Consider the following 26,917-nt stretch of genomic DNA (forward strand, 5'->3'; position numbering starts at 1 on the left):
AAATGGAACCACACTGGCTTTGGTGGCTCATTCGCCCAATACTGGCACAACTGATGCAAAGGCTCACGGAATTTGGAGCGCCAGTTGTGTTCAGCTGGAGTTTCCTGTGACGTTTTGCGTTAGTTTTCAAAATGTTAGCAACAGGCCCCACCCAGAAAGGTGGCCTCACACACAAAATGGCCACCTCCCCCAACTCCCACCCATTCTTAGGTGAATTAAGCACCATTGGGAGTTTCTGCTGATGGGGCTCCATTGTAGGCCTTTGTGTAGATTCCACAAATTGAACCTTTTTGAATGAAAGTACACCAATGGGAAGGTGTTGAATGAACATACTTTTTAAATGTGCGAAGGAACTGACTACTGTGACCAAGGGCAGGGTTTTGCACCCCTCACCCCACCCCCACCCCCACCCCCACCCCCAAACCACCACCACCACACACACCCCTCCGCAGCATGTTTTACTCACTGTAACAGAGGTGACCCGCCCTGTCGCTGTCAACATGTTTCCCTGTGGTTTGCATCATCCAGAGGTTCCCCAGCGGCCAGGATTCGTCTACGGCAGGACCGGAAGATCCAGGAAATCTCTGCCCCACTTGTCTTAAAATTCATTTACGGGATGTGGACGTTGCTGGCTGGGCCAGCACTTATCGCTCATCCTGAATAAATAATGCCAACGTTTAGTCAGGGATGGACAGTAAATGCTGGCCCAGCCAGCGACGCTCACATCTTGTAAATTAATAATAAGAAAATAGTTTTAGATATTGTTTTCAGAAATTCAAAATGGTGGTTAGAAGGTGGGTTGACACCACGCTTTAAAATGATTATTATTTGAGACAAAACCATTTTCAGTTGTATGATTCAAACTTTCCCAAGTTGTCAATCTTTAATATATCAAGGAATAATTTTAAAAGTAAAATAAACCAAAGAAATGTGTCCCCCCCCTCCCCCAGGACCTAAGTACAAAAATCAACGTCTTGAGTAGCATCGAGGGTATCCTGCACTGATGGAGCTGCTGTCTCTTGGATGTGATGTTAAAATTGAGGCCCCATTTGCCTGCTCTGGGGAATGTAGCAGATACCATGGTGCTTTTCCCAGGAAGAGCAGAGGAGTTATCCCTGTTTTCTCGACCAATATTTATCCCTCAGACAACATCACAAAAAACACATTGCTGTTTGTGGGTGATGTGTTCTGTACTCTGGTATAACACAGGCTGCAACTGGATGCTGCTTTAACCAAAAGATACTCCAGGCCTTGAAGTTAGTTCAATTTGATTTATTAAACCAATAGCACAGTTAGCACAGTTCTTTATGAGTTCGACTCTCTGCTAACCTATGTGTGGTTACTCTGCCTGACTGAACCAGACTAGCTCTTAGCCACGTGCTGGAGGTGTGATACTGTACATACACCCTGACTCACTCTGTAGATGTTCATCGGTGGAGTGTGAGTGCCTCGTGCCTTTTATAGTGAAATAACACCCCTGAGTGTGCTGCCTGCTCATTGGTCATGTCCTGTTCTCTGTGTTCATTAGCTGCCTGTCTCTGCCCATCTGTATATCATTATCTGCATGTCTGCATATCATGACAGTGGGAGCTTGCTGTGCACACATTAGCTTCTGTTTTTCCTGCATTCCAACAATAACTCCACTTGAAAAAGTACTTCATGTGCTGTAAAGCACTTTGTGGTCATGAGAAACATGAATTAAATCCAAGTCTTTTTCAAAACACTGTCTGATTGCACTTGATTAATATGCAAAAAAGGGTGAGTAGAAACTCGGTTGGGGGTGCGGGAACAACACTTCTAAAAACGTGATTTTGGGTGCAGTTGGTGTCGCAAACGGCAATTGTATTCAAAGAGTAAACTTTACCCACAATATTTATGGTTGGAGCTCCAGTGATAAAAGATTATTGCAGAGTCTCCTTCATAGGCAGCTCCTGGGGCTGGAGGGTGATTTGCTTCCACTCTGGTTTGATGAGTTCTGAGATGGCCAATAAGCCCAATGCGCCATCTGCAGACTTGCCACAAGCGGGGCAGGTGGTGCTTAGAGGGTGGGGATAAGTGAGTGGTTTGGCAGTTTGTGCACTCTCTCTGACGCCTTGTCAGCACCTCTGTGAGCTCCCAACCAAGTCTCTCAAGGTAAACAAAATACTGTGGATGCTGGAATCTGAAACAAGAACGGAGGATGCTGGAAAAGCTCAGCAAGTCTGGCAGCAGTTGTAAGGGAGAGAGGAACAGAGTTAACGTTTCGAGTCCGTTTGACTCTTCATCAGAACTGAAGAGAGGGCGAAATGTATTGAATATTGTGGCTGGGAGAGATTACAATAAGATGTTGCAACTTGAAGAACAAGAGACATATGGCCTGGTGTGGGGCGAGTGGGGTGGGGGGTGGTGGGGGGGGGGGGGGGGGGGGGGGAGGAGATGGGTACATGGGTACAGAAGGTTTTTGCATTGAGATGATAGAAGTATGGGATATTTTCTAAAAGGTTTGTCTCTCAAGATGTTTTGATGCCTTCACGAGTTCATTTTAGTTGATCACAAGCCAAAAGTCAGTGGGAATCATTGATCCCTTCAGGGATGGTTAAAGGACATTTCCGCTGTTCCCCTGGGAGTCTCCTGCCATGACTGAGTTCCGTGTAGAACAGTTGCTTTGTGAGTCTGGGTTAGAGTATGCATTGGGGGAGTGGCTGCGCTGCTACATTTTGTAAACAGTACCTTGGTGTGTTCCCCGAATCAACCTTGGATGGGTCACCTCGGTGTTCAGGGCGCTACCAGCATGGCAAGAGAGTCAGCGCCAGCATGGAATGAACAGATTGCCCTAAAAGGATATATCCTCACACAGCAGCAACCACATGTCTGTTTAAAAACAATCCAAGTAGGTCAGTTCTAATTTATTTTCCGTCTTCAACTCCATGATCTGGGGCGCGATCGAATGGCCTCGTTGCACCCGACTCGGTGACACGATGGGACCATCAAATCTCGCCAAAGGCCTCTCATGAGATTTATGTTGCTCGGAACACCTTGTGAGATCTTCATTTTTAATAAATTTAGAGTACGCACTGCGCCACTGTGCTGCCCTTACCACCTTATGAGATCTAACGAGATCTCGAGAAACGTTACGATCTGGAACTTTCCCATATTTTTTTCTTTTTATAAATTTAAAGTGTCCAATTAAGGGGCAATTTAGCATGGCCAATCCACCTACCTTACACTCTTTGGGTCGTGGGGGTGAAGCCCACGCAGACATGGGGAGAATGTGCAAACTCCACACGGACAGTGACCCAGGGCTGGGATCGAACCTGGATCCTTGGTGCCGTGAGCCAGCAGTGCTAACCACTGCGCCTCCTGTTGCCCTGCCATTAGGCTAATTTAAATATGTCTGCACCCGATTATTCCGAGGCCCGGGAATGAAGCACGGTTCTGGGAGACCTTGCATTGGCACTAGTCCACACAAACATGGGCCAGGTGTAATGGCATCTGCGGTGGGGGGGGGGGGGGGGGGGGGGGGGGTCTCCCAGGTAATCGGGGGGCCCCCAGGTGGTCAGTCTTTGGCCATGGTAATACCCTAGTACCCTTTCTGGCACTCAGACACCTTGGCATTGCCACCCGGGCACCCTGGTAGAGCCCTGCCCTTAAGAGGTGGGGTGAGGGGGGCACTTGAGGACCCCTAAGTGGTAAGCTGGGGCAGTGGGGCGGGGGCGGGGGTGGGGGGTGGGGTTCGGTGGCCCTGGGCGACATTTAAAAATGGTGCTCCCGAACATTTCCTGCACTGGCGAGCCTAGCTCTTCAGGCAAGTACAGCCTCAGCAGGACGTCACTGACTGAGGTCAGAAAAAACATCAGGATCCCGTTTGATAGCGAGCTCGTTCTTGGCACTGCAGGCTCTGGAAAAGACCCCGCCCAAACGGAACTCTGTTTCTCTGTATGTTAAATCGGATCCCTGAGCACTACACTCATATCAAAGAAGTGACACACACCCTTACACCTGTTTATTGTTAAGATGGCAGGAAAGTTCCAAGTTTTTTCCATAAATTAAGGAGGAATAACCCCCTTTTATTTGTTCTAGACAATAGATTGGTAGAAATCTGTAAAACCTACTCATGTTGAGAACTACTGCAACATTCTCCACTTCATTTTGGGCAGCGCGGTAGCATGGTGGTTAGCATAAATGCTTCACAGCTCCAGGGTCCCAGGTTCGGTTCCCGGCTGGGTCACTGTCTGTGCGGAGTCTGCACGTCCTCCCCGTGTGTGCGTGGGTTTCCTCCGGGTACTCCGGTTTCCTCCCACAGTCCAAAGATGTGCGGGTTAGGTGGATTGGCCATGCTAAATTGCCTGTAGTGTCCTAAAAGTAAGGTTGTTGGGTTACGGGTATAGCGTGGGTTTGAGTAGGGTGATCATGGCTCGGCACAACATCGAGGGCCGAAGGGCCTGTTCTGTGCTGTACTGTTCTATGTTCTATGTTCTATTGGGTTAACTAGATGAGCATTTTGTTACTCGTAAAGAACCACTAAAAACAAATGTGATGTGAAAGGTTTAATGATTTATTATGGATATTTGGGGTCTTCCTAAAGATTGTTTGCAGGGAGTTAGAAGATGTTGTTCAACAGGGGTGTGCAATATTATAAAATCCACAATACATCAGACTATACAGTTGACCCCTGAGCTCGTATTTCTGGTGAAAAATAAACAAGGATACTCCCTTCCGGCTACAATCTATTTGTTCTTTCCCACTTGTTAAGTTTTCAGTGTCTTTCGGTTTCACTTTAATTTTTGTTCATTTTAGTCACAACAGTTTTTCTCCATCTGTCTCATTCTTCCCTTCAGCCCTGCTGCCACTGGTTACATGCCCCTTTTCTCTGGTGTGTCTCCACTTTCTCGCCCAATTATTCTTCCAATGTAAATTCAGTAAATTCAGTGTTGAAACAGGCCACTTGGCCTGACGGGTCCATGCCAGTGTTTTGGCTCCACGCCAGGCCCCCTCTTGTGTCTCACCCTTTCAGCGTTCCATTCCTTTCATCAAACCAAGGCTCGGTTGGTAGCGCACTCGCCTCTGAATCTCAAGGTTCCAGGTTCAAGTCCCACTCCAGGGCTAGAGTACAAGGATCAAGGCTGATGCTCCGGTAAAGTACTGAGCGAGTGCTGCGCTGTTGGAGATGCCATGTTTCTGGACTGTGACATTAAACCAAGGTCCCATCTGCGTGCTCAGGTGGACGTGAGAGATCCCAAGGCACTACTTTGAAGAAGAGCGGGGGAGTTATCCCCGAAATCCCGGCTAATATTTATCCCTCCGTCGACATCATCAAAAGTAGATGATCACATTATTGATTGTGGGAGTTTGCTGTCTGCAAATCAGCTTCTGTATTTACATACACGCAAATTAGGAGCAGGAACGGACCACTTGGCCCCTCTAGCCTGCCCCGCCATTCATTAAGCTTATGGCTGATCTGATTGTAGTCCCAACCTTTCTTCCCTTCCCCCATACCCTTTGCTTTCCTTGTCAGTCAAGAATCGGTCTAACTCGGCCTTGAAAATATTCAATGACTTAGCCTCCACTGCTCTCTGGGGATCAGAATTCTGCAGATCATGATTCTCTGAGAAAAAGAAAGTCCCCTCATCACCGCCTTAGATGGGAGACCCCTTATTTTTAAATGATATTTTCTAGTTCTAGTCTCCCTCACAAGAGGAAACATCGTCTGCACATCCACCCTGTCATGGCTCCTCAGGATCTTATATGTTTCAATCTGATCATCTCTCATTCCTCTAAACCGCAATGGATACGGACACAGCTACGTTTTTTGCTTTGCCATCTTTAAGGAATTGTATGCTTTACCATCTTTAACTTCCTTAATTAACCACAGATGGTATGTCCTTCCCCAGAGTCTTTCTTTCTCGCTGGAATGTATCTTTTTTCAGTATTCTGAATTATATTCTTAAATGTCTGCTACTGAATCTGTACTAACTTACCAATTAACTTAATTTCCAGTTTACTTTGGCCAGCTCTGTCTTTCATGCCCTCATAATTGTCATTATTTAAGTTCCAAACACTGTTCTGGACCCACTTTTCTGTCCCTCAAACTGAAAATCAATCATGTTATGATCACTGCTACCGAGGACATGCCTTTACTATGAGGTTATCAATAAATCCTGTATCGTTGCACATAACCAGATCTATATTAGCCTGCTCCTTGGTTAGCTGTAGCATGTGCTGCTTTTAGAAATCATTCCCGATACACCCGATGAACTCAATGTCCAGGTTTTCTAAGCCAATCTTATTCTCCCAATCTGTATGTAGATTAAAATCATCCATGAGTATTACTGTACCTTTTTCACAAGCCCACATGTCTGAATACAGTATGGTTATGTGGGAGTAGTTTATAGGGCCCCTAACAAGTGATTAACCATCTTTACTATTTCTTATCGCCACCCAAACTGATTCTACATCATAATCTTTAGAACTAACGTCATCTTTCGCAACTATACTAAAGTCATCCTTAATTAACAGAGCTACCCCTCCACCTTTTCCTGTTCTTCCAAAATGTCACATAACCTTGAATATTCATTTTGAATATTCATTTCCCAGTCTTTGTCATCCTGCAACTATGTCTCTACAACAGTCACTATACTTCAAAAATCCTTTATTGGCTCTAAAGTGCTTTGAGATATCCAGTGGTTATGACCATGCTATATAAATGCAAGTTTTTAATTTTTTAATTTAGCCTTCCCTTAAATGCATCCATACTATTCGCCTCAACCTCTCCATGTGGTTGCGTGTCACATTCTAACCACTCTTAGGGTAAAGAGGTTTCTCCTGAATCTCCTCTTTGAATTATTAGTGATTATTTTATATGCACAGCTCCTAGATTTGGCCTCTTCACTAGTAGAAACATATGCCTATTTCTAATCTCTTAAATCTCAACTTCATCTTAAAGACCCAATCTGGACAGCCCGCATCTGCCTTCCATCGAGAGGAGAAATGCCTCATCTTGTTCAATCATTCCTGTTGGACATAACCTCTGGGTTCTGGTATCATCCTTGTAAATCATTTGGGCACTTTTCCCCCGTGCTTCTATATCCTTTATGTAATATGGAGACCGGAATTGTGCACAGCACTCCACGTGAGGCCTAGCCAAGTGTCAATGTAAGTTTAGCAAAACCTCTCTGCATTTCAATTCTGCCTGTTGGAAAATAAGCCTCCAAGTTTTATTTGCTTTTGTTATGCCCTTATTCTACTTCCAGTATCTGTGCCCCTGTACCCCAACATCTCTTTGCTCCTCCATCCCATTTAGACTCATCCAAGCAGTATGTGGCCGCTTCCACCAAAATGCACCACTCACATGTTTCTGTATCCATTTGCCAATAACACCCATTCTACAAGGTATTAATATTATCTTGTATGTTGCTGCTGTCTTCCTGAATAGTAACTGAAGTTATTAACTAATTTTGATGTGGTGCTTTCATTTTCCAAGTCCAAATTGTTTGTGAATGAAGAAACACAGTGGTGCCAGCACCAATCCCCATGGACCATATTTAACCTTCTTTTCCCAGTCTGAGTGCCCTGAAACCATCCTCTCTGCTTTATGTTGTTGGCCATAGGCACAAAGATAATTTCTGGCAATTTTTCACAGTGCTGCTCCAATTCATTAATCATGATCTTGCCCAGCACTGATAGTCTGACCACCCCTCGCTAAACGTTGGGACAAACAGAACTTTGGCCTGGATAAAGCCGTACTCCGCTTTACATTTACTGGTTCATGGGATGTCGCTGGCTAGGCCAGCATTTGCTGCCCATCCCTAATTACCCTTGAGAAGGCGATGGTGAGCTGCATCCTTGAACCTTTTAAAAAATTCATTTGCGCGATGTGGGCGTCGCTGGTTAGGCCAGCATTTATTTATTTTTTTAAAACTATTTTTATTCTTCTCCTTTTTCACAGGCCAGGATTTATTGACCATCCCTAGTCGCCCTTCAGAAGGTTGCGGTGGGCTGCCTTCTAGAACGGCTGCAGTCCATGAGGTGTAGGTACACCCACTGTGCTGTTAGGGAGGGAGTCCCAGGATTTTGCCCCAGCGACAGTGAAGGAACGGCGATGTAGTTCCAAGTCAGGGTGGTGAGTGACTTGGAGGGGAACCTCCAGGTGATGGAGTTCCCAGGTATCTACTGCTCTTGTTCTTCTAGATGGAGGTGGTGGTGGGTTTGGAAGGTGCTGTCTAAGGAACCTTGGTGAGTTACTGCAGTGCATCTTGTAGATGGTACACACGGTTGCCACTGTTCGTTGGTGGCGGAGGGTTTGAATGTTTGCGGAAGGGGGAGCAATCAAGCGGGCTTCTAACCACTGCAGGTCATGTGGTGTAGGTACACCCACAGTGCTGTTAGCGAGAGAGTGTCAGGAATGGCGATATAGTTCCAAGTCAGAATGGTGTGTGGCTTGGAGGGGAACTTATAGGTGGTGGTGTTCCCATATATCTGCTGTCCTTGTCTTTCGGAAAGATGTTAAACTGGGGACCTCGTCTGCCTGCTCGGTTCGATGATAAAGACCCCATTTTGAGGAAGAGCAGGAGGTGTTGTCCCGGCCAATATTTACTTACTCTCTCTCTCTCTCTCTCTCTCTCTCTCTCTCTCTCTTCTCTCCCCCCCCCCCCCCCCCCCCCCCCCCCCCCCCCCCCGGTGGTCACGAAAGGTAGTGTGTAACTATAAGACATTTTATGAAAAAATATACAGTAACAGAAATTTGAAAAATCACACAAATGTATGATGAGTTATGCTGTTTATATGTATAATTAATGAGTGCACAACAGCTGGGCAAGGAGGATGCTGTGATCTTTGGGCTCATTGTGGATTGGTGGGTATCTGGGGTTTGATTGAGTGAGGGGGTGGGAGGATATTTGTTGTGGCGCAGGGATGGTGCATGGGACAACACCGTATATAACAATGTGATGAACCCTGTGACCAATTATAATCAGGATTTTCAGGGCAGGTTTTGGTCTGTTTCGTAAAGGTCTCCTTTTTGTTTCTCAGTGGGCGAAGAACAGATCAGCTCAATAGGACGAGGAATCTGTGTGCTGTTGGGCATCTCGGTGGAAGACACCCAGAAAGACATGGAATATATGTGAGTGTATTTTAAAATTGAAAATGCCCTCATTCTGCACATAAATGTGTTGCTATAAACTGGAACGGATGCTGCAGTTATTGTTCATCATTTTAATGCTGAGCTTTAGAAAATGTTACTGTCACCTAAGACCGTCTGATTGAAAATGTATGTGGCAATCATGTTATGCAAGATTCTGTGATGACTGAGCAGAGCTTAAGGAATGAGATCCTTATTACAGAGCTTCTGAATCATAGGTCTTCTGCTCAGCAGGCCTTAAACATAACTGGTCTCCTTGTGCATCAAGAATATTTTACCCCGGACAACAAGGCTGTGTAGATATCCATTACTGACTATGTTTTCCACCGTCCCAATAACCATTATTAGAAGGGAGGACGTAACGGAGAACTGAACTATAAAACAAAGGAAAGTTAAATATCAAGTATCCAGTATGACCTTCAGTCTCGGAAGTGCCACTAGCCATGGAAGGCCTCAGATGGACAGGCGGACACCATGTACTCATTCTTGAGGGTCACCAGGGCATGGTCGTGGAAGAGACACGGGCAGCCAGCTGGCATGTGTTATGGAAGAGAGCAGCTGATCATGGGAATTAAAGTTTTCAGTTCTAATTGAATTTCTCCAGACAGGTAAGAAAGCTAGTCTGAGTCCTCACGGTTTATAGTATTGCAAACCCCCCCCCCAACTGCATTATACAAGTCTCAGACTTGCAGCTGTCTATCTGCTCCTGCATTTTCAATCTATAATTGGTGATTAAAACCTTTCCGCTGAAGTATTTTGCAAAGCGGAAGAAATATTCCGCACCAAGTCTTTGTCAGTTTTAGAATTTTTAGCCTTTGGGACCATTTGTGGGTCGCGACCCCGCTCATGTCAGAGGTGCACCCTGTGGCCTCGGGTGACTATCTGTGTTGAGTTTTCATGTTCTCCCCATGTCTGTGTGGGTTTCCTCTGGGTGCTCCAGTTTCCTCTCACAGTCTAAAGATGTACAGGTTAGCTGGATTGGCTAAGATCAATTGCCCCTTCGTGTCCAAGGATGTGCAGGTTAGGTGGTGTTACAGGAATAGGATGCCAAATGGGGCTGGGTAGGGCGCTCTTTTAGAGGATTGGTGCAAACTCAATGGGCTGAATGGCCTCCTTCTGCACTGTAGGAATTCTATAGCTCTATGTAAGCATCAGTAGCCTCTGATGTCCCAATAGCCTTCTGCCATGGGGCTACCTCTGATGGCCCCCTAACACAGCACTGGATTGGCATGTGCTGTGCACAGTTAAGGATAATTTCCCTTTTAAATACCTTTATCGGCTAAGGAGGAGGGACCGGTGGCCCATCCCTTGCAAGATCTTCTGGAGATGGGAACACATTGGGGAAAAGAGCTGATGTGCCCTGTTTAATGGTGTATTAATGTATTATCAAGGAGGTGTAGGTGAAGGGCAGTGATTGATTAAGTATCTTGAGCACCTATGGGGAAAGACTGCTGCGGGAAGGTAGTGGTGTAGTGGTATTGTAACTGGACTGGTAAACCAAAAACCCAAGTGATGTGACCATCAATTCACTCAGAGACACGAGTTGAAGTAAACTGTGGTTTTAATCGACTTACAACTGAGCCTGCCTGCGACCAGATGAACTGAGGGCAGGCTCGCAAGACTGCAGCACTTTATACTTCCGGTTGTGGGGGGAGCCATGGGCGGAGCCAAGGGTGGAGCCCTGTACATGTTCCTCATCTCTCCCTGTGGGCAGAGCCGCGCAACGGCTCACAGATGGAGCTCACAGGGACACAGTGATACACAGTGTGAATTATACGCATTATACATTCACCACACCAAGGTATTGCTCTGGTGATCAGGACTTGAATCCTGCCACGGCAGATCGTGGAGTTTGAAGTCAATAGATATAAGGAAAAACTTAGTTCATTTGATAAGGTTCTATTGGAGTTTTTATCAGGCCTGTTAAATAATGTAATGTACCCCTTAAGAGGTTGGTCATTTGTTTAATTATTTCCGGTTCACTGGTTCTCCCAAAAGAGGAGAAAGACAGATGTTTAGGATGCTGGGGGTTAGTAGGTGGGGGCAGATGTATAATTCTGCATTCTGTAAACAAGCTAACTGTCAAGAAAAAGATTTGTCTAGTTTTATATTCACCAGCTGACTTGATGGGCAGCTCAATGGTTTAAACATTGTTGCGATGGGACTTCTGGTGATGGCGAGCGGGAGGCAGCTGCACAATGGAGGGCTCCTGTTCGGGAACGGCATTTTCGGGGCTTTAAGCCCGGTCCCAGGGTCCACGGAGGTGGCAAAAGCAGGGAGGAGGCACAGTGAAGGCACAGTGAAGGAAAATGTCGAGGGTGAACAAAACAAAGGCTGTAAAAAAAACAGCTAAAGGTCCGTCGGGGAGTGGAAAGGTCACCGCGGGGTCACCAAGGAAAATGGAGGCTGGAGCACCAGGGGAGGCTGCATTGCGTACGGCTGAATAAAAGACTAAGGTGATGGCTGCGGAATTCGAAAAGCAGTTTACAAAATACATGGAGACAATGAGGAAGGAGATGAGGGAGGTTTTGAGTGTGCTGGTGGAGGAGGCGATTTCCCCGGTGACGACGGCGTTGGCGAGCGCAGTGGCGGAGGTGCGGAAGCAAGGGGAGGCGCTGAAGGAAGTGGAGGAGACGGTGTTGCAGCACGGTGATCAACTTACCTCGATGGGGAAGGAGATGCGGAAGGTGATAGAGATTAACAAGGATCTGCGAGGAAAAATGGAAGACCTGGAAAACAGATCCAGGCGACAGAATTTGAGGATTGTGGGGCTGCCCGAAGGAGTTGAAGGGCCGAGGCCGACTGAGTATTTTGCCACGATGCTGGCGAAACTATTGGGGGAGGGGGAGAATCCCTCCCGATATGAACTGGATCGGGCTCATTGGTCGTGGAGGCCTGTACCAAAGGCGAGTGAGCCGCCAAGAGTAGTCACTCTGTGCTTCCGTAGGTACAGTGAGAAGGAGAAGGTCCTGTGCTGGGCTAAGCAGAAGTGGGTGGTGCAGTGGGCTGGAGCTGGTATACGTGTATACCAGGGCTTTATGGTGGAGCTGGCGAGGAGGCGGGCTGCCTTCAACCGGGTGAAGAGGGCACTGTACATTAGCAAGGTGCAGTGCGGCATTGTATAACCAGCGAAGCTGAGGGTGACCTACAAGCTCAAGGACTTTTATTTTGGAACGGCGGAAGCAGCAGAGGAGTTTGCGAAGGCAGAAGGACTGTGGCAGAACTGAGAAATTGAGAAATGGCCATGTGCCGATGTAACCTCATGACTGTATTTTCTTCTTTTTGTTTCACTGCGTGCGGGTGTATGGGCTAAAGGAGCCAATGTTGTATATATTTGGACAAGGGAAGTGATGGGGCTTTCACTCGAAGTGGGGTGTAGGTGGCTATGCGGGGTTTGTGTGCTAAAAGGGGATTTCTGGGCTTTCCTAGGGCCGGGCAAGGGGGAAAGGGACCCGGGCGGGGGGCCTCCACGCTGGCCGGTTTAAGCCGGCCAGTGAATGGGAGTGAGGTGGGGGGAGGGGCTGCGGCCATCGGAGCCTGGCAGAACAGGGTCCGAGTGGTCTAGCTGGGGTGGAAAGTTGGGGTGAAGGAACAGAGGTTGGGGGAAGGAGTTTTACAAGAGGCAGTGGACGGGAGGAGTGGGGGGGGGGGGGGGGGGGGGGGTTACAACTCTTGGGTATCATGTACGGTACTCTTTCAGAGGTTGGACGGCGTTGAGTGTAGGGGGCAGGCGGAGTGGACTCTATAGGTTAATGGTGCCTATGGGCGGTCCCGGACTCCTTTTTCTTTTTCTCCCTTGTTTTTTGTTTCCACCGTGGGAGGGTTTGTTTTATTGGATGCATATATTGACAGGTGGGCCATTGTTTGGGGTGGTGGGAGGATGGGATTGTTGTTATTGTTAAGGGGACTGATTTTGTATTTGTTACCGTTTACTGTCTGTGGGTGGGGTGTAAATTTTGAAGGAAAATGTGGAAATGGAGAATAAAAACATAAAACATTGTTGCGATGAGGTTTGTTTATTTATCTTTTCCTTCACGCCTGAATGCATCTGAAGTACCCTTCATTGATCCTAACCGTAATATTAATAAAGATCCTTGTTATGATGTTATAAGATGAGTGACTAAAAGTTGTTGGGTCGTTGCCTGGACCGCTCTGGTGGTGCACTGCAGGACACCCCAGGGGGTCTCCCACTTTGAGGCGGTCTGCTGTGCACTCCACAACCTGGCAAAGCAATGGGGCGACATGCTGGAGGAGGAGGGATCTGCAGTCGCGTCTGAGGAGGAGCAGGAGGCGGCCCAGGAGGGGATGGAGGACGGGTCCGGGAGGACCAGCAGGAGGAGGATGATGGAGGTCAGGTGACGGCGTGGATCTAGTATCCCCGGAGAACCAAGGAGGCCCTCATCCTCACCCGATTCTCACAGGACGAGGCTTTGTCCGTCAGCTCACACCTCCCCACAATTCCCCCCATTCTTCACCGTTTCCCCCACCAAGCCCTTCTTCCCCCACATTCCCCTCCTTTTTCCCCTCATTTCCCTCCTTCTTTGCCCTCCCCCTCCTTCCTCCTTCCCCCATTCTCCTCCTTCCATCTCCCCATTCCCCTCCTTTCTCCCCCCCCTCCCAATTTCCTCCTTCCCCCTCCCCCCTTCCTCCCTCCCCGACCCTCCCATCACCCCCCACCCTTACCTGGACTACCCTGTTCCACCCTCAGGGTCTGTGTAACATTACCCCAGGGTGATGGGCCTGTGTAGGCATTGCCAGTGGGTCAAAATAGAAGGCAGGAGAGTGGTGATAACTCACTGTGAGGAAAGCTCTGGTGCTCCTCAGTTTCTGCCAAAGTCTGACTCCTGTCTTTCTGCTCACAGTGAACTCACACCCATCCTTTAATCTGCATCAGGGGTTATTGATTTTGGACCACTGTGCCCGGGGAGGGGGGGGGGGGGGGGGGGGGAGGAGGAGGAGGGAGAGGGTAGGGAGAGTGGAGGACAACAGGGGGTGACCAGCCCCACTGTGAAGATTAAAGTGCCAGAGGCTTCATATGTATCAGGTGTAACATGTTTTAATAATGAACATTAAACATTTCCATTTCACCTAGTGACTGCCGCACACTCCTTCCCCCCCCCCTCCCGCACTCACTCAGTGATCCTCAATCTTTGTGATCTTATGAGGTCTAATGCAACATCCAGGAGTGTCCGCAGAATGCAAATCAGAGGTGGAGGCAGCCTGCTGCTTTCTGCACCCTGTGACCTTTGATGCCCTTGGAGGACGTCCTCTGGAGGGCCTGGAACCGGAGAGCCTCGGCCGACTTACCGGTGTCACTGGTTTCACTGTGTCACTGTGTTCGGCCTGCTGCCATTGAGATGCACCAGTTTCAGGAGGGGGGTGGGGGGGGGATTCAGGCGAGTTGACCTCCAGCGCTTCCATCTCCCTGACGGTGCCCGTAAGACCTTGGGAGTCTCCGTGGGATGGAGACGCAGCTGGAGTGAGCTTTAGAGGCCCCTGCATCACCTGGCTCTGCCAGCCCTGATGCCTCCCCGCTGTCTGCACCATGGTGTAGATGCCCTCAGTGATGCTCCTCAGTGACTGGGATATGCTCTACAGTGCCTCGACAATGTCCATCAGTATATGGCACATGTCACTCAGCGACTGGGACATGATGCCGAGACCCTCCACCATGGCCATCACAGACTGAGCCATGCCTTGGACACCGCCTCTCAAAACACTGACCTTGTGCTGCAGGCTGTCCACTGTGGATGCCACCCCAGCAGTGTTGGCATCGGTGCCACGCATTGTCGGCATTATCTCCTGTGGCTGTAGCCTTTGGGACTCCTCTAATCGGCTATGCACTTACTAGAATGTTGCTGACATCTCCTCCTAAATCTCACGGCAGTGTCTTAGTATCTGCATCAGTTCTGGGATAACCTTGTCCAGAGGCTCCACATCTGACTGGGACTCTGCAGAGTCCTGGGATCCAGTAGACCTCTGGCTTCTGATTCCCTTGGATGTTCCTCCACCTGATGTACATCAGCAACCCTGTGAGGTGCTCACCAGATTGTGCCCCAGAGGCCTGTCCACTAATGTTGCCCACTGAGGTGTGTGACTCTGTGCTGGTGGAAGGTGGGGGTGATAGCTGTGGCGCCTCGATGGTGATCTCCTCGGAGCTCTCCTCTGAGGTGGTCTCTTGGATGGCAGGGGGAACGTCAACTCTGCATGGCCCAGCCCCATCAGATGGAGATCCTGCGAGAGAATGGACATGTGGTCAGTGAGAGGGAAGGATCATGCTGTCTGACATGAGCAACTCACTTGAAACAGGTCATCTGGGTGAAGGGGCTCACCTCTGTGGTGCAGGCCAACCTCGCTGTCGGTGACTGCTCTATCCTCGGACAACCTCGCAATTTCCAGGGCCCGTTCCTCATAAGGGGCGAGGACTCAGATCTCTGGCACCTCGCACTCCCCCTTGACCTATTCCCGCTTATTATACTCTGTCTTCTTCTGCGGGGACAAACAGAGGGCTTTGTGAGCCACACGCTTGATGGATCAAGGATGGGGGGTTGTCTATAGTAGGTGGCATGTGTGGGCACTGCAACTGGACATGAAAGGGTTGTGCTGAGGGGTGCCAGGGGCTGCTGAGGAACAAGCACAAACTTCGGATGTGGGGAGGGGGCAAGATGTCAGCCAATGATTGGGCAGGGGGTGAATTGGGAATTTGCGGTGTGCCAAGCAGAACTGATGCTAGGAGAGAGGTGGTAACTTACCCTTGCAGCTCGGTGGAGGATATTGGTCTCCTTCCGGCATTGGAAGCTGGTCCTCCTGGTCATGCTGCCCACTCTGACAGTCGCTGTCACTGCCTCCCAGGCAGTATGAATGACCCTGCTGCTGGTCCTCCTATCCCCTCGGGGGGAACAGGATGTCACATCTCGCGTCAATGGCATCCAGAAGCCAGTCCAAGTCGGCACCCCCAAAGTGTGGAGCAGGTCTGGGCGCTGCCATACTTATGTGCTGACTGGGAGTGAGGGGTGAGGGAACGTTTAAAAGCAGCCCCCCCTTGTTAGCGGCTAGTCGCTGAGGCGTGAGTCTGGAGAATCAGACGGTGAGACAACCAGGAATGGTGAGACGCTCTTGGGGACTCATTTTTGGCAGTAAGTGCTGTTAAATATAGGTCGCAATCTCGTCAATGCGACCATTGAGAAACAGCCTGCCAACTGCATGCAAAATTTCTCCGTTAAATCGCCACCAATGTCTCTAATTATCAACTCCTCAGGGAACCTTCTTTATATAAACAAAATTCCATTAGCCCTATTTCGATAAACAATATACGCGGTTGGTATGAATCTTATTGTCACGATACTTTAATTATCCCTTCTGTCGCCAGAGTGTCTACCTGTCTTTTACACCCAGGATTTTTAAAAAACAGTTACATACACACACTAACCCAAGTTTTTAACCCTTACTTCACCAGCCAGTGCCAAGGTGCCAGCCTGACAATGCCAAGATGCTCGGGTGCCAGAGGGAGAACTAGGGAGCCACTCTGCCCTGTCCCTGACCAAGGGCCAAGGAGACCCCCCCCCCCCCAGGTGCCATTCCGATACGTAGACCAGTACAAAGCGGCACCCGCTAGGGTCTCCCTTGGGAGGCCAATAAATGCTGGGAGCCAGTTAGATCCGGCATTAGCACGATTAAGTGGATGCTGGTTAGATCCCATGAGGCATGGAGACTTCCGGTGGCAGCCACGGAGTGTACGGTCGCACATTTGGTGGCTCCCACTCAAGGCGGATTTTTTTTTTTTGGTCTTTTCCCCACCCGGGGAAAGAGCGAAGCATTTGAGTGCAAATGGTGCAGGAATGCCAGGGGAAGGTTTTACTCCTCTGGTGTAGCTGGTGTATGGATCCTCGGACTAGGATTGGGGCAAGAAGGAAAGAGCTGCTGGAGCAGGAGAGTTTTTGTGGTGCACTACAGGATAAGATGGCGGAGGGCAAGGGAGCTGCTCTGTCAGACCAGTGGTCAACGAAGCAATTAATTGAGTTCCTCAATTAAACGTTTCCACCAGCATAGGAAAGAGGCCCTGGAAGACCGAGCGAAGGTGGTGGAGTCGAGGATTGAGAGAGTGAAGCAGAGGCTGGAGTCCCAGGGTCGGGCGATCCAGAAAGTGGAGGAGCCCACGGAGGTAGACTGAGCGCACAGGCCGCTGATGAGGAGGCCACATACCGGCGAGCCACCGAGAGCGATGGTGGTATGATTGCACCGCTTTCTGGACAAGGAGCAGATTCTCAGATGCGCGATAGATGGCGCCCAATGGGCTTGATTCTCCAAAAATGGGGCTATGTCCCCACGCCGGCTTAAAAACGCTGGCCTATCACTCCCCAGTTTCCTGCAAAAGATAAAGGTCGATTTACTTACCTTCTTGGGACTAGCAGGGACCCTGGGAGCTTCACGCAGCTATGGCTGCGGATATGGGTCCCCGCACTTCCGGTTCCGAGTCCGCGCACGGGGCTGCGCCGAGTGCGATGGTGGACTTGGACCGTAGACCAACACGCACAATCTAGGCCCCCCCCCCCGATCGGCCGCGCGCCGCTGCATCGGACTGGCCCGATCGCTGCCCCAGCCGCGCATAAAGTCACCCCCCCCGGTGCTTGATCCCCCTGCCCAGGGCGGCCGCGGACTGAGTCACGACCGGCCATACCACATTCTACGCCATCGGGAACGCGGCCGGTTGGGATCGGGGTATCGCTGGGAGGCCTCTGGCAATGGCCCCCCAGCCGCACGGCCCCCGGAGAATCGGCGAGCGGCGTCGGGCCCGATTTGGTCGGGAACATCGATTCTCCGCCCTCGTGCTGAACGTGATTTTGCCGCGGGGCTGTGGAGAATCCAGCCCAACATATCTGGAATTCCTACATTCATCACAATATATGCTTCTGCAATTTGTAAATAAAAAAAATGTTTTAAGATAAAAAATACAACTTGTCTCAATGAAGAGCTACAGGCCAGACCTGCCCCTGTTGAACCCAGTTTGCTCTCTGTTATCTCACTCAAAGAGCCAGTTAATCGTGTGTGTGTGTACCTGCAGGCCCTATAGACCTGGGAGTATCAGAGCTGAGGCCAAGATAGACATCACCAGAAAACCATAGCGAACAGTCAGATTGCCAGGACTGCGAACTATCTGGAGTGCACTATACTCTCGCTGTATTTTATATCCCCACCTTACCGATGAACACTGAAGCCATTTTTAAGAGCCATTTTTTAAGTGGTAGCACTCTTTGGGCTGGATTCTACGCCGGCGGGATGCTCCGTTTTGCCGGCAGCCTGGGTGTTTCCCGACGGCGTGGGGCTGCCCCATAATGGGAAACCCCATTGACCGGCCGGCGTAACAGAGCATCCTGCCGGCAGGGCGAAACAGAAATGTGTCAGAACCTGGGCCCTGCTGCTCCGGCTGCCTAGCCTGGGCCCTGCTGCTCCGGCTGCCTAGCCTGGGCCCTGCTGCCCCGGCTGCCTAGCCTGGGCCCTGCTGCTCCGGCTGCCTAGCCTGGGCCCTGCTGCTCCGGCTGCCTAGCCTGAGCCCTGCTGCTCCGGCTGCCTAGCCTGGGCCCTGCTGCTCCGGCTGCCTAGTCTGGGCCCTGCTGCTCCGGCTGCCTAGCCTGGGCCCTGCTGCTCCGGCTGCCTAGCCTGGGCCCTGCTGCTCTGGCTGCCTCGCCAGGGCCCTGCTGCTCCGGCTGCCTAGCTTGGGCCCTGCTGCTCCGGCTGCCTAGCTTGGGCCCTGCTGCCCGGCTGCCTAGCCTGGGCCCTGCTGCTCCGGCTGCCTCGCCTGGGCCCTGCTGCTCCGGCTGCCTCGCCTGGGCCCTGCTGCTCCGGCTGCCCAGCCTGTGTCCTGCTGCTCCGGCTGCCACGCCTGGGCCCTGCTGCCCCGGCTGCCTCGCCTGGGCCCTGCTGCTCCTGCTGCCTCGCCTGGGCCCTGCTGCTCCGGCTGCCTAGCCTGGGCCCTGCTGCTCCGGCTGCCTCGCCTGGGCCCTGTTGCTTCGGCTGCCTCGCCTGGGCCCTGCTGCTCCGCCTGCCTTGCCTGGACCCTGCTGCTTTGGCTGCCTGGCCTGGGCCCTGCTGCTTTGGCTGCCTCGCCTGGGCCCTGCTGCTTTGGCTGCCTCGCCTGGGCCCTGCTGCTCTGGCTGTCTAGCCTGGGCCCCTGCTGCTCCGGCTGCCTAGCCTGGGCCCTGCTGCTCTGTCTGCTTAGCCTGGGCCCTGCTGCTCCGGCTGCCTAGCCTGGGCCCTGCTGCTCCGGCTGCCTAGCCTGGGCCCTGCTGCTCGGGCTGCCATGCTTTGGCCCTGCTGCTGCGGCTATCTCGCCAGGGCCCTGCTGCTCCAGCTGCCTAGCCTGGGCCCTGCTGCTTCGGCTGCCTCGCCTGGGCCCTACTGCTCTTGCTGCCTCGCCTGGGCCCTGCTGCTCCGGCTGCCACGCCTGGGCCCTGCTGCTTCGGCTGCCTAGCCTGGGCCCTGCTGCTCCTGCTGCCTCACTTGGGCCCTGTTGCTTCGGCTGCCTCGCCTGTTCCCTGCTGCACCGGCTGCCATGCCTGGGCCCTGCTGCTCCAGCTGCCACGCCTGGGCCCTGCTGCCCGGCTGCCTAGCCTGGGCCCTGCTGCTCCGGCTGCCTAGCCTGGGCCCTGCTGCTCCGACTGCCTAGCCTGTTCCCTGCTGCTCCAGCTGCCTCGCCAGGCCCTGCTGCTCTGGCTGCCATGCCTGTTCCCTGCTGCTCCGGCTGCCATGCCTGGGCCCTACTGCTCTGGCTGCCTAGCCTGGGCCCTGCTGCTTCGGCTGCCTAGCCTGGGCCTTGCTGCTCCCGCTGCCTAGCCTGGGCCTTGCTGCTCCCGCTGCCTAGCCTGGGCCCTGCTGCGCCGTCTGCCCAGCCTGTGTCCTGCTGTTCCGGTTGCCTAGCCTGGGCCCTGCTGCTCCGGCTGCCTAGCCTGGGCCTTGCTGCTTCGGCTGCCTAGCCTGGGCCTTGCTGCTCCGGCTGCCTAGCCTGAGCCCTGCTGCTCCGGCTGCATCGCCTGGGCCCTGCTGCTCCGGCTGCCTAGCCTGGGCCCTGCTGCTCCGGCTGCATCGCCTGGGCCCTTCTGCTCCGGCTGCATCGCCTGGGCCCTGCTGCTCCGGCTGCATCACCTGGGCCCTGCTGTTCCGGCTGCCTAGCCTGGGCCCTGCTGCTCCGGCTGCCTAGCCTGGGCCCTGCTGCTCCGGCTGCCATGCCTTGGCCCTGCTGCTACGGCTATCTCGCCAGGGCCCTGCTGCTCCAGCTGCCTAGCCTGGGCCCTGCTGCTTCGGCTGCCTAGCCTGGGCCCTGCTGCTCCGGCTGCCATGCCTTGGCCCTGCTGCTACGGCTATCTCGCCAGGGCCCTGCTGCTCCAGCTGCCTCACTTGGTCCCTGCTGCTTCGGCTGCCACGCCTGGGCCTTGCTGCTTCGGCTGCCTCGCCTGTTCCCTGCTGCTTCGGCTGCCTAGCCTGGGCCCTGCTGCTCCTGCTGCCTCACCTGGGCCCTGCTGCTTCGGCTGCCTCGCCTGGGCCCTGCTGCTCCGGCTGCCTAGCCTGGGCCCTGCTGCTCCGGCTGCATCGCCTGGGCCCTTCTGCTCCGGCTGCATCACCTGGGCCCTGCTGCTCCGGCTGCATCGCCTGGGCCCTGCTGCTCCGGCTGCCTAGCCTGGGCCCTGCTGCTCCGGCTGTCTAGCCTGGGCCCTGCTGCTCCGGCTGCCATGCCTTGGCCCTGCTGCTACGGCTATCTCGCCAGGGCCCTGCTGCTCCAGCTGCCTAGCCTGGGCCCTGCTGCTTCGGCTGCCTAGCCTGGGCCCTGCTGCTCCGGCTGCCATGCCTTGGCCCTGCTGCTACGGCTATCTCGCCAGGGCCCTGCTGCTCCGGCTGCCCAGCCTGTGTCCTGCTGCTCCGGCTGCCTAGCCTGGGCCCTGCTGCTCCGGCTGCCTAGCCTGGGCCCTGCTGCTCCGGCTGCCTAGCCTGGGCCCTGCTGCTCCGGCTGCCTAGCCTGGGCCCTGCTGCTACGGCTATCTCGCCAGGGCCCTGCTGCTCCAGCTGCCTCACCTGGGCCCTGCTGCTTCGGCTGCCACGCCTGGGCCTTGCTGCTTCGGCTGCCTCGCCTGTTCCCTGCTGCTTCGGCTGCCTAGCCTGGGCCCTGCTGCTCCTGCTGCCTCACCTGGGCCCTGCTGCTTCGGCTGCCTCGCCTGGGCCCTGCTGCTCCGGCTGCCTAGCCTGGGCCCTGCTGCTCCGGCTGCATCGCCTGGGCCCTTCTGCTCCGGCTGCATCACCTGGGCCCTGCTGCTCCGGCTGCATCGCCTGGGCCCTGCTGCTCCGGCTGCCTAGCCTGGGCCCTGCTGCTCCGGCTGTCTAGCCTGGGCCCTGCTGCTCCGGCTGCCATGCCTTGGCCCTGCTGCTACGGCTATCTCGCCAGGGCCCTGCTGCTCCGGCTGCCCAGCCTGTGTCCTGCTGCTCCGGCTGCCTAGCCTGGGCCCTGCTGCTCCGGCTGCCTAGCCTGGGCCCTGCTGCTCCGGCTGCCTAGCCTGGGCCCTGCTGCTCCGGCTGCCATGCCTTGGCCCTGCTGCTACGGCTATCTCGCCAGGGCCCTGCTGCTCCAGCTGCCTCACCTGGGCCCTGCTGCTTCGGCTGCCACGCCTGGGCCCTGCTGCTTCGGCTGCCACGCCTGGGCCCTGCTGCTTCGGCTGCCATGCCTGGGCCCAGCTGCTCTGGCTGCCTAGCCTGGGCCCTGCTGCTTCGGCTGCCTAGCCTGGGCCTTGCTGCTCCCGCTGCCTAGCCTGGGCCCTGCTGCGCCGTCTGCCCAGCCTGTGTCCTGCTGTTCCGGTTGCATAGCCTGGGCCCTGCTGCTCCGGCTGCCTAGCCTGGGCCTTGCTGCTTCGGCTGCCTAGCCTGGGCCTTGCTGCTCCGGCTGCCTAGCCTGGGCCCTGCTGCTCCGGCTGCATCGCCTGGGCCCGGCTGCCTAGCCTGGGCCCTGCTGCTCCGGCTGCCTAGCCTGGGCCCTGCTGCTCCGGCTGCATCGCCTGGGCCCTTCTGCTCCGGCTGCATCGCCTGGGCCCTTCTGCTCCGGCTGCATCGCCTGGGCCCTGCTGCTCCGGCTGCATCGCCTGGGCCCTGCTGCTCCAGCTGCCTCGCCAGGCCCTGCTGCTCTGGCTGCCACGCCTGTTCCCTGCTGCTCCGGCTGCCATGCCTGGGCCCTGCTGCTCTGGCTGCCTAGCCTGGGCCCTGCTGCTTCGGCTGCCTAGCCTGGGCCTTGCTGCTCCCGCTGCCTAGCCTGGGCTCTGCTGTGCCGTCTGCCCAGCCTGTGTCCTGCTGTTCCGGTTGCCTAGCCTGGGCCCTGCTGCTCCGGCTGCCTAGGCTGGGCCTTGCTGCTTCGGCTGCCTAGCCTGGGCCTTGCTGCTCCGGCTGCCTAGCCTGGGCCCTGCTGCTCCGGCTGCATCACCTGGGCCCTGCTGCTCCGGCTGCCTAGCCTGGGCCCTGCTGCTCCGGCTGCCTAGCCTGGGCCCTTCTGCTCCGGCTGCATCGCCTGGGCCCTGCTGCTCCGGCTGCCTAGCCTGGGCCCTGCTGCTTCGGCTGCCTCGCCTGGGCCCTACTGCTCTTGCTGCCTCGCCTGGGCCCTGCTGCTCCGGCTGCCTAACCTGGGCCCTGCTGCTCCGGCTGCATAGCCTGGACCCTTCTGCTCCGACTGCCTAGCTTGGGCCCTGCTGTCCCGGCTGCCTAGCCTGGGCCCTGCTGCTCCGGCTTCCATGCCTGGGCCCTGCTGCTCCTGACATTTGCTGCTGACACGATTGCATGGTGCTGTTTTGACCAAGAGCTGGGAGGTTCTCCCTCGTGTCCTGTCCACCATTTGTTCCTCATCCAACATCATAAGAAGGAACAGATGATACTCTTTGTGTGCAAGTTAGCCGCTGGAGTTTGTTACAGTAAAACTGTTGTTCTGAGGTAGTGAAAAGCGATATAAATGCATGTCCTTTTTTAACCTGTACATCTCAATGATTGATTGCTTTAAGTATGCGTGTGGCGCGTGTGTGTAGTGTGTGGCATGTGGGCGGTGCGTGGTATGTGTGAGTTGCGCATGTGTGTGCATGTGATGCTTGCGTGTATGTGTGTGGTGCGAGTGTGTGTGTGTGTGGATGGAGCTCTGATTTTCCTAGTTGGAGAGCAATGGTAGGGGGCTTTGCACCTCCATTAACACTGCTGCGACAGAAATAATGAGGTTAATGAGATTATGGAATTAGTGACAATATTTTGAGCCATTTGCCATGAATGTTTTCCTAAATCGTCCATTGTTTTTACATCAGGGTTCGCAAGATCCTAAACTTAAAGTTGTTTGAGGATGAAAACGGGAAGCACTGGTGTAAGAGTGTGATGGACAAGCAGTACGAGATTCTCGTCGTCAGTCAGTTCACACTGCAATGCGTCCTGAAGGGCAACAAGCCTGACTTCCACTTGGCAATGGGAGCTGAGCAGTCAGAGACATTCTACAATGGCTTGTTACAACACATCAGAAAGGCCTACAAACCGGAGCTTGTCAAAGGTATGGGGAAATTAACTTTAGCAGGGCTGTTAACAAACCTGCCGCTCTTTTGTCCAATTTTCTCTCTACTGACAGGCTGTTGTCGAGTAATGACTAATTCCTTCAGTTTGTGTCTCAAAACACTTCCTCCAGCAGGGGAACCCTTTCCCCTCACCCCCGCAACCTCGCCCTCCATGTCCCAATCCCAACCCCATCCACACAGCCACCCCGGGCCCGTGATTCACAGAACCACCCCCAAAACACAACATAATGTTTCTGCATAAAACATAGTTATACAGTTCAAGATATATATTTCTTATATACTTAAAATGCCAAACATCTTGTTGGTGCTGGACATCAGATCACACCTCGGGTGAGCAGCATGGGCACCAGATTGAGGTGTAGGGAATGGGCACCAGATTGAGGCTCAGGGAGGGGCATGGGCACCAGATTGAGGCTCACGGAGGGGCATGGGCCCCAGATTGAGGCTAGGGGAGGGGCATGGGTCCCAGATTGAGGCTGGGGGGGGCCTGGGCACCAGATTGAGGCTTGGGGAGGGGCTTAGGCACCAGATTGAGGCTTGGGAGAGGGGCATGGGCACCAGATTGAGGCTTGGGGAGGGGCTTGGGCACCAGATTGAGGCTTGGGAGAGGGGCATGGGCATCAGATTGAGGCCCAGGGTTGGGGCATGGGCCCCATATTGAGGCTTGGGGGAGGGGCATGGGTACCAGATTGAGGCTTGGGTGAGGGGCATGGGCACCAGATTGAGGCTTGGGGGAGGGGCATGGGCCCCAGATTGAGGCTGGGGGGGCATGGGCTCCAGATTGAGGCTCGGGCAGGAGCATGGGCACCAGATTGAGGCCCAGGGTTGGGGCATGGGCCCCATATTGAGGCTTGGGGGAGGGGTTTGGGCACCAGATTGAGGCTCGGGCAGGAGCATGGGCACCAGATTGAGGCCCAGGGTTGGGGCATGGGCCCCAGATTGAGGCTTGGGGGAGGGGCTTGGGCACCAGATTGAGGCTTGGGGGAGGGGCTTGGGCACCAGATTGAGGCCCAGGGTTGGGGCATGGGCCCCAGATTGAGGCTTGGGGAGGGGCATGGGCACCAGTTTGAGGCTTGGGGGAGGGGCATGGGCACCAGATTGAGGCTTGGGGGAGGGGCATGGGCACCAGATTGAGGCTAGGGGAGGGGCATGGGCCGCAGATTGAGGCTTGGGGAGGGGCATGGGCACCAGATTAAGGCTTGGGGGAGGGGCATGGGCACCAGATTGAGGCTCAGGGGAGGAGAATTGACACTAGATTGATGGCATGGTTGGAGGGTTGTCGTGACAAGATTTCTTGTGCCATGTGAGCACAATGTTCAATTACTAGCCGTTGGCTGAATCGTCGTGACACTCGAGTATGGGTTTAAAAATTCATTAGCGAGAGGGAGACGGATGCCATGACCTTCCCCATCAGATAAAAGATTTAACCATTTTGCCTTGTAAATTTAAATACAGTCCATTATTGTGTTACTATTTTCATAAACAAAATAGGTTTCAAAATAAAATGAGTTTAAAACATAAAAGAAATATGCCAACACGTTCAACGTGCCTCCCACTCACCATCTTGTGCACATGCTGCCTGCTCCGCTCATGGAATTTTTTTTCAGAGAATTTACAGTGCATAAGGAGGCCATTTGTCCCATCAAGTTTGCACCAGCCCTTGGAATGAGAACCCGATTTAAGGCCACACCTCCAACTTCTCCCCGTAACCCAGTAATCCCACCTAACCTTACTTTTTTGGACACTAAGGGCAATTTATCACGGCCCATCCACCTAACCTGCACATTTTTGGACTGTGGGAGGAAACCGGAGCACCCGGAGGAAACCCACGCAGACACGGGGAGAATGTGCAGACTCCGCACAGACAGTGACCCAAGCCAGGAATCAGACCTGGGACCCTGGAGCTGTGAAACAACAGTGCTAACCACCGTGCCGCCCCTCTCCTGGCCTCTCCCACTCCCCAACCCTTGCCACCAGTTGTGCTCCCCCAAACCTCCAACTGGCAAACCCTTCCGCCGGGTGTTTCCCTGTCTCTAATCTTTACTGGGGGGAGGGGGGGGGATGCGTGTGTGTAGGGGTGGAGTGGAGGGCGGGGGGTTCGGGAGATGAGCGGCGAGAAGTAGGAAGCACTTTACGGAGTGAGAGCAGCTTTGAGTTGCAGGAACGAACTTCTCCATATCCATCCATAATGTTATTATTTCCACAAACCACATCTTAACTTGCGATGGAGGAGGATGCTCTTCTCAGGATATTCTCTTTCAAATGTAAAACCGATTTCATCACGGGCAGGTGATCTCTAGAACCTGATGCCATGAGTAATAAATTTAACAAATCTACATCACGAAAAGAAGTTTGAATATTTGAATGCCACATTTCAAATGATCATAACAATTTATACTGCAGGAGGAAGAAGGCGCCGATTGGATGGTAAGTCTACTCTGAGTGGCCGAGCATTGCCATGGTGAAAGCAACAGGAAGCTACAGGCTCCTCATGCTTCTGGGTTAATTCAGAAAAGGTGCAAGGCTTGAGCATGGTCCTTTTGTTTGCAGAGAACAGGTCCCTGAGTATGGATGTATGCCATTTATAGCAGGTATAAATTTTTTTTAATATAATTTTTATTGGAATTTTTTACAGAAATTATAAAACATAACGACAAACAATGAAATGCAACAAAATAACCCATAATAACTGTGACACTCCCAGACCGTATCGGCGCATGTATCACATCCCCCCACCCCCCCCAACCCTAATGAACAACAAAAGAACTTTCAAAATATTAAAATTAAATAAACAAACATAGTCATTGTCGCCCCTCCCCTTTTCCCTCCCCTTTTCCCTCCCCGGGTTGCTGCTGCTGCTGTCCCCGTACCCTATCGTTGAGCCAGAAAGTCGAGAAAAGGCTGCCACCGCCTAAAGAACCCTTGTACCGACCCTCTCAGGGCGAATTTGACCTTCTCTAGCTTAATGAAACCCGCCATGTCATTGATCCAGGTCTCCACGCTTGGGGGCCTCGCATCCTTCCATTGTAGCAAGATCCTTCGCCGGGCTACTAGGGACGCAAAGGCCAGCACACCGGCCTCTTTCGCCTCCTGCACTCCCGGCTCCACCCCAACCCCAAAAATCGCGAGTCCCCATCCTGGCTTGACCCTGGATCCCACCACCCTCGACACCGTCCTCGCCACCCCCTTCCAGAACTCCTCCAGTGCCGGGCATGCCCAGAACATATGGGCA

At 53.3% G+C, this 26,917-nt stretch overlaps 1 protein-coding gene across 1 annotated transcript in view; it reads left to right on the forward strand.

Annotated features, from left to right (window-relative positions):
- The window catches only part of dtd1 (D-aminoacyl-tRNA deacylase 1), a 178,128-nt gene that overhangs the window by 6,021 nt on the left and 145,190 nt on the right, over nucleotides 1-26,917 (forward strand). The window contains exons 2-3 of the mRNA XM_038805818.1: nucleotides 9,007-9,097; nucleotides 23,428-23,663. Coding sequence (XP_038661746.1) covers nucleotides 9,007-9,097; nucleotides 23,428-23,663 — 327 coding nt within the window. The remainder of the gene's footprint in view (nucleotides 1-9,006; nucleotides 9,098-23,427; nucleotides 23,664-26,917) is intronic.

The sequence above is a fragment of the Scyliorhinus canicula genome, chromosome 1 (genome assembly GCF_902713615.1).
Source record: "Scyliorhinus canicula chromosome 1, sScyCan1.1, whole genome shotgun sequence".
In the NCBI taxonomy this organism is placed as follows: Eukaryota; Metazoa; Chordata; class Chondrichthyes; order Carcharhiniformes; family Scyliorhinidae; genus Scyliorhinus; species Scyliorhinus canicula.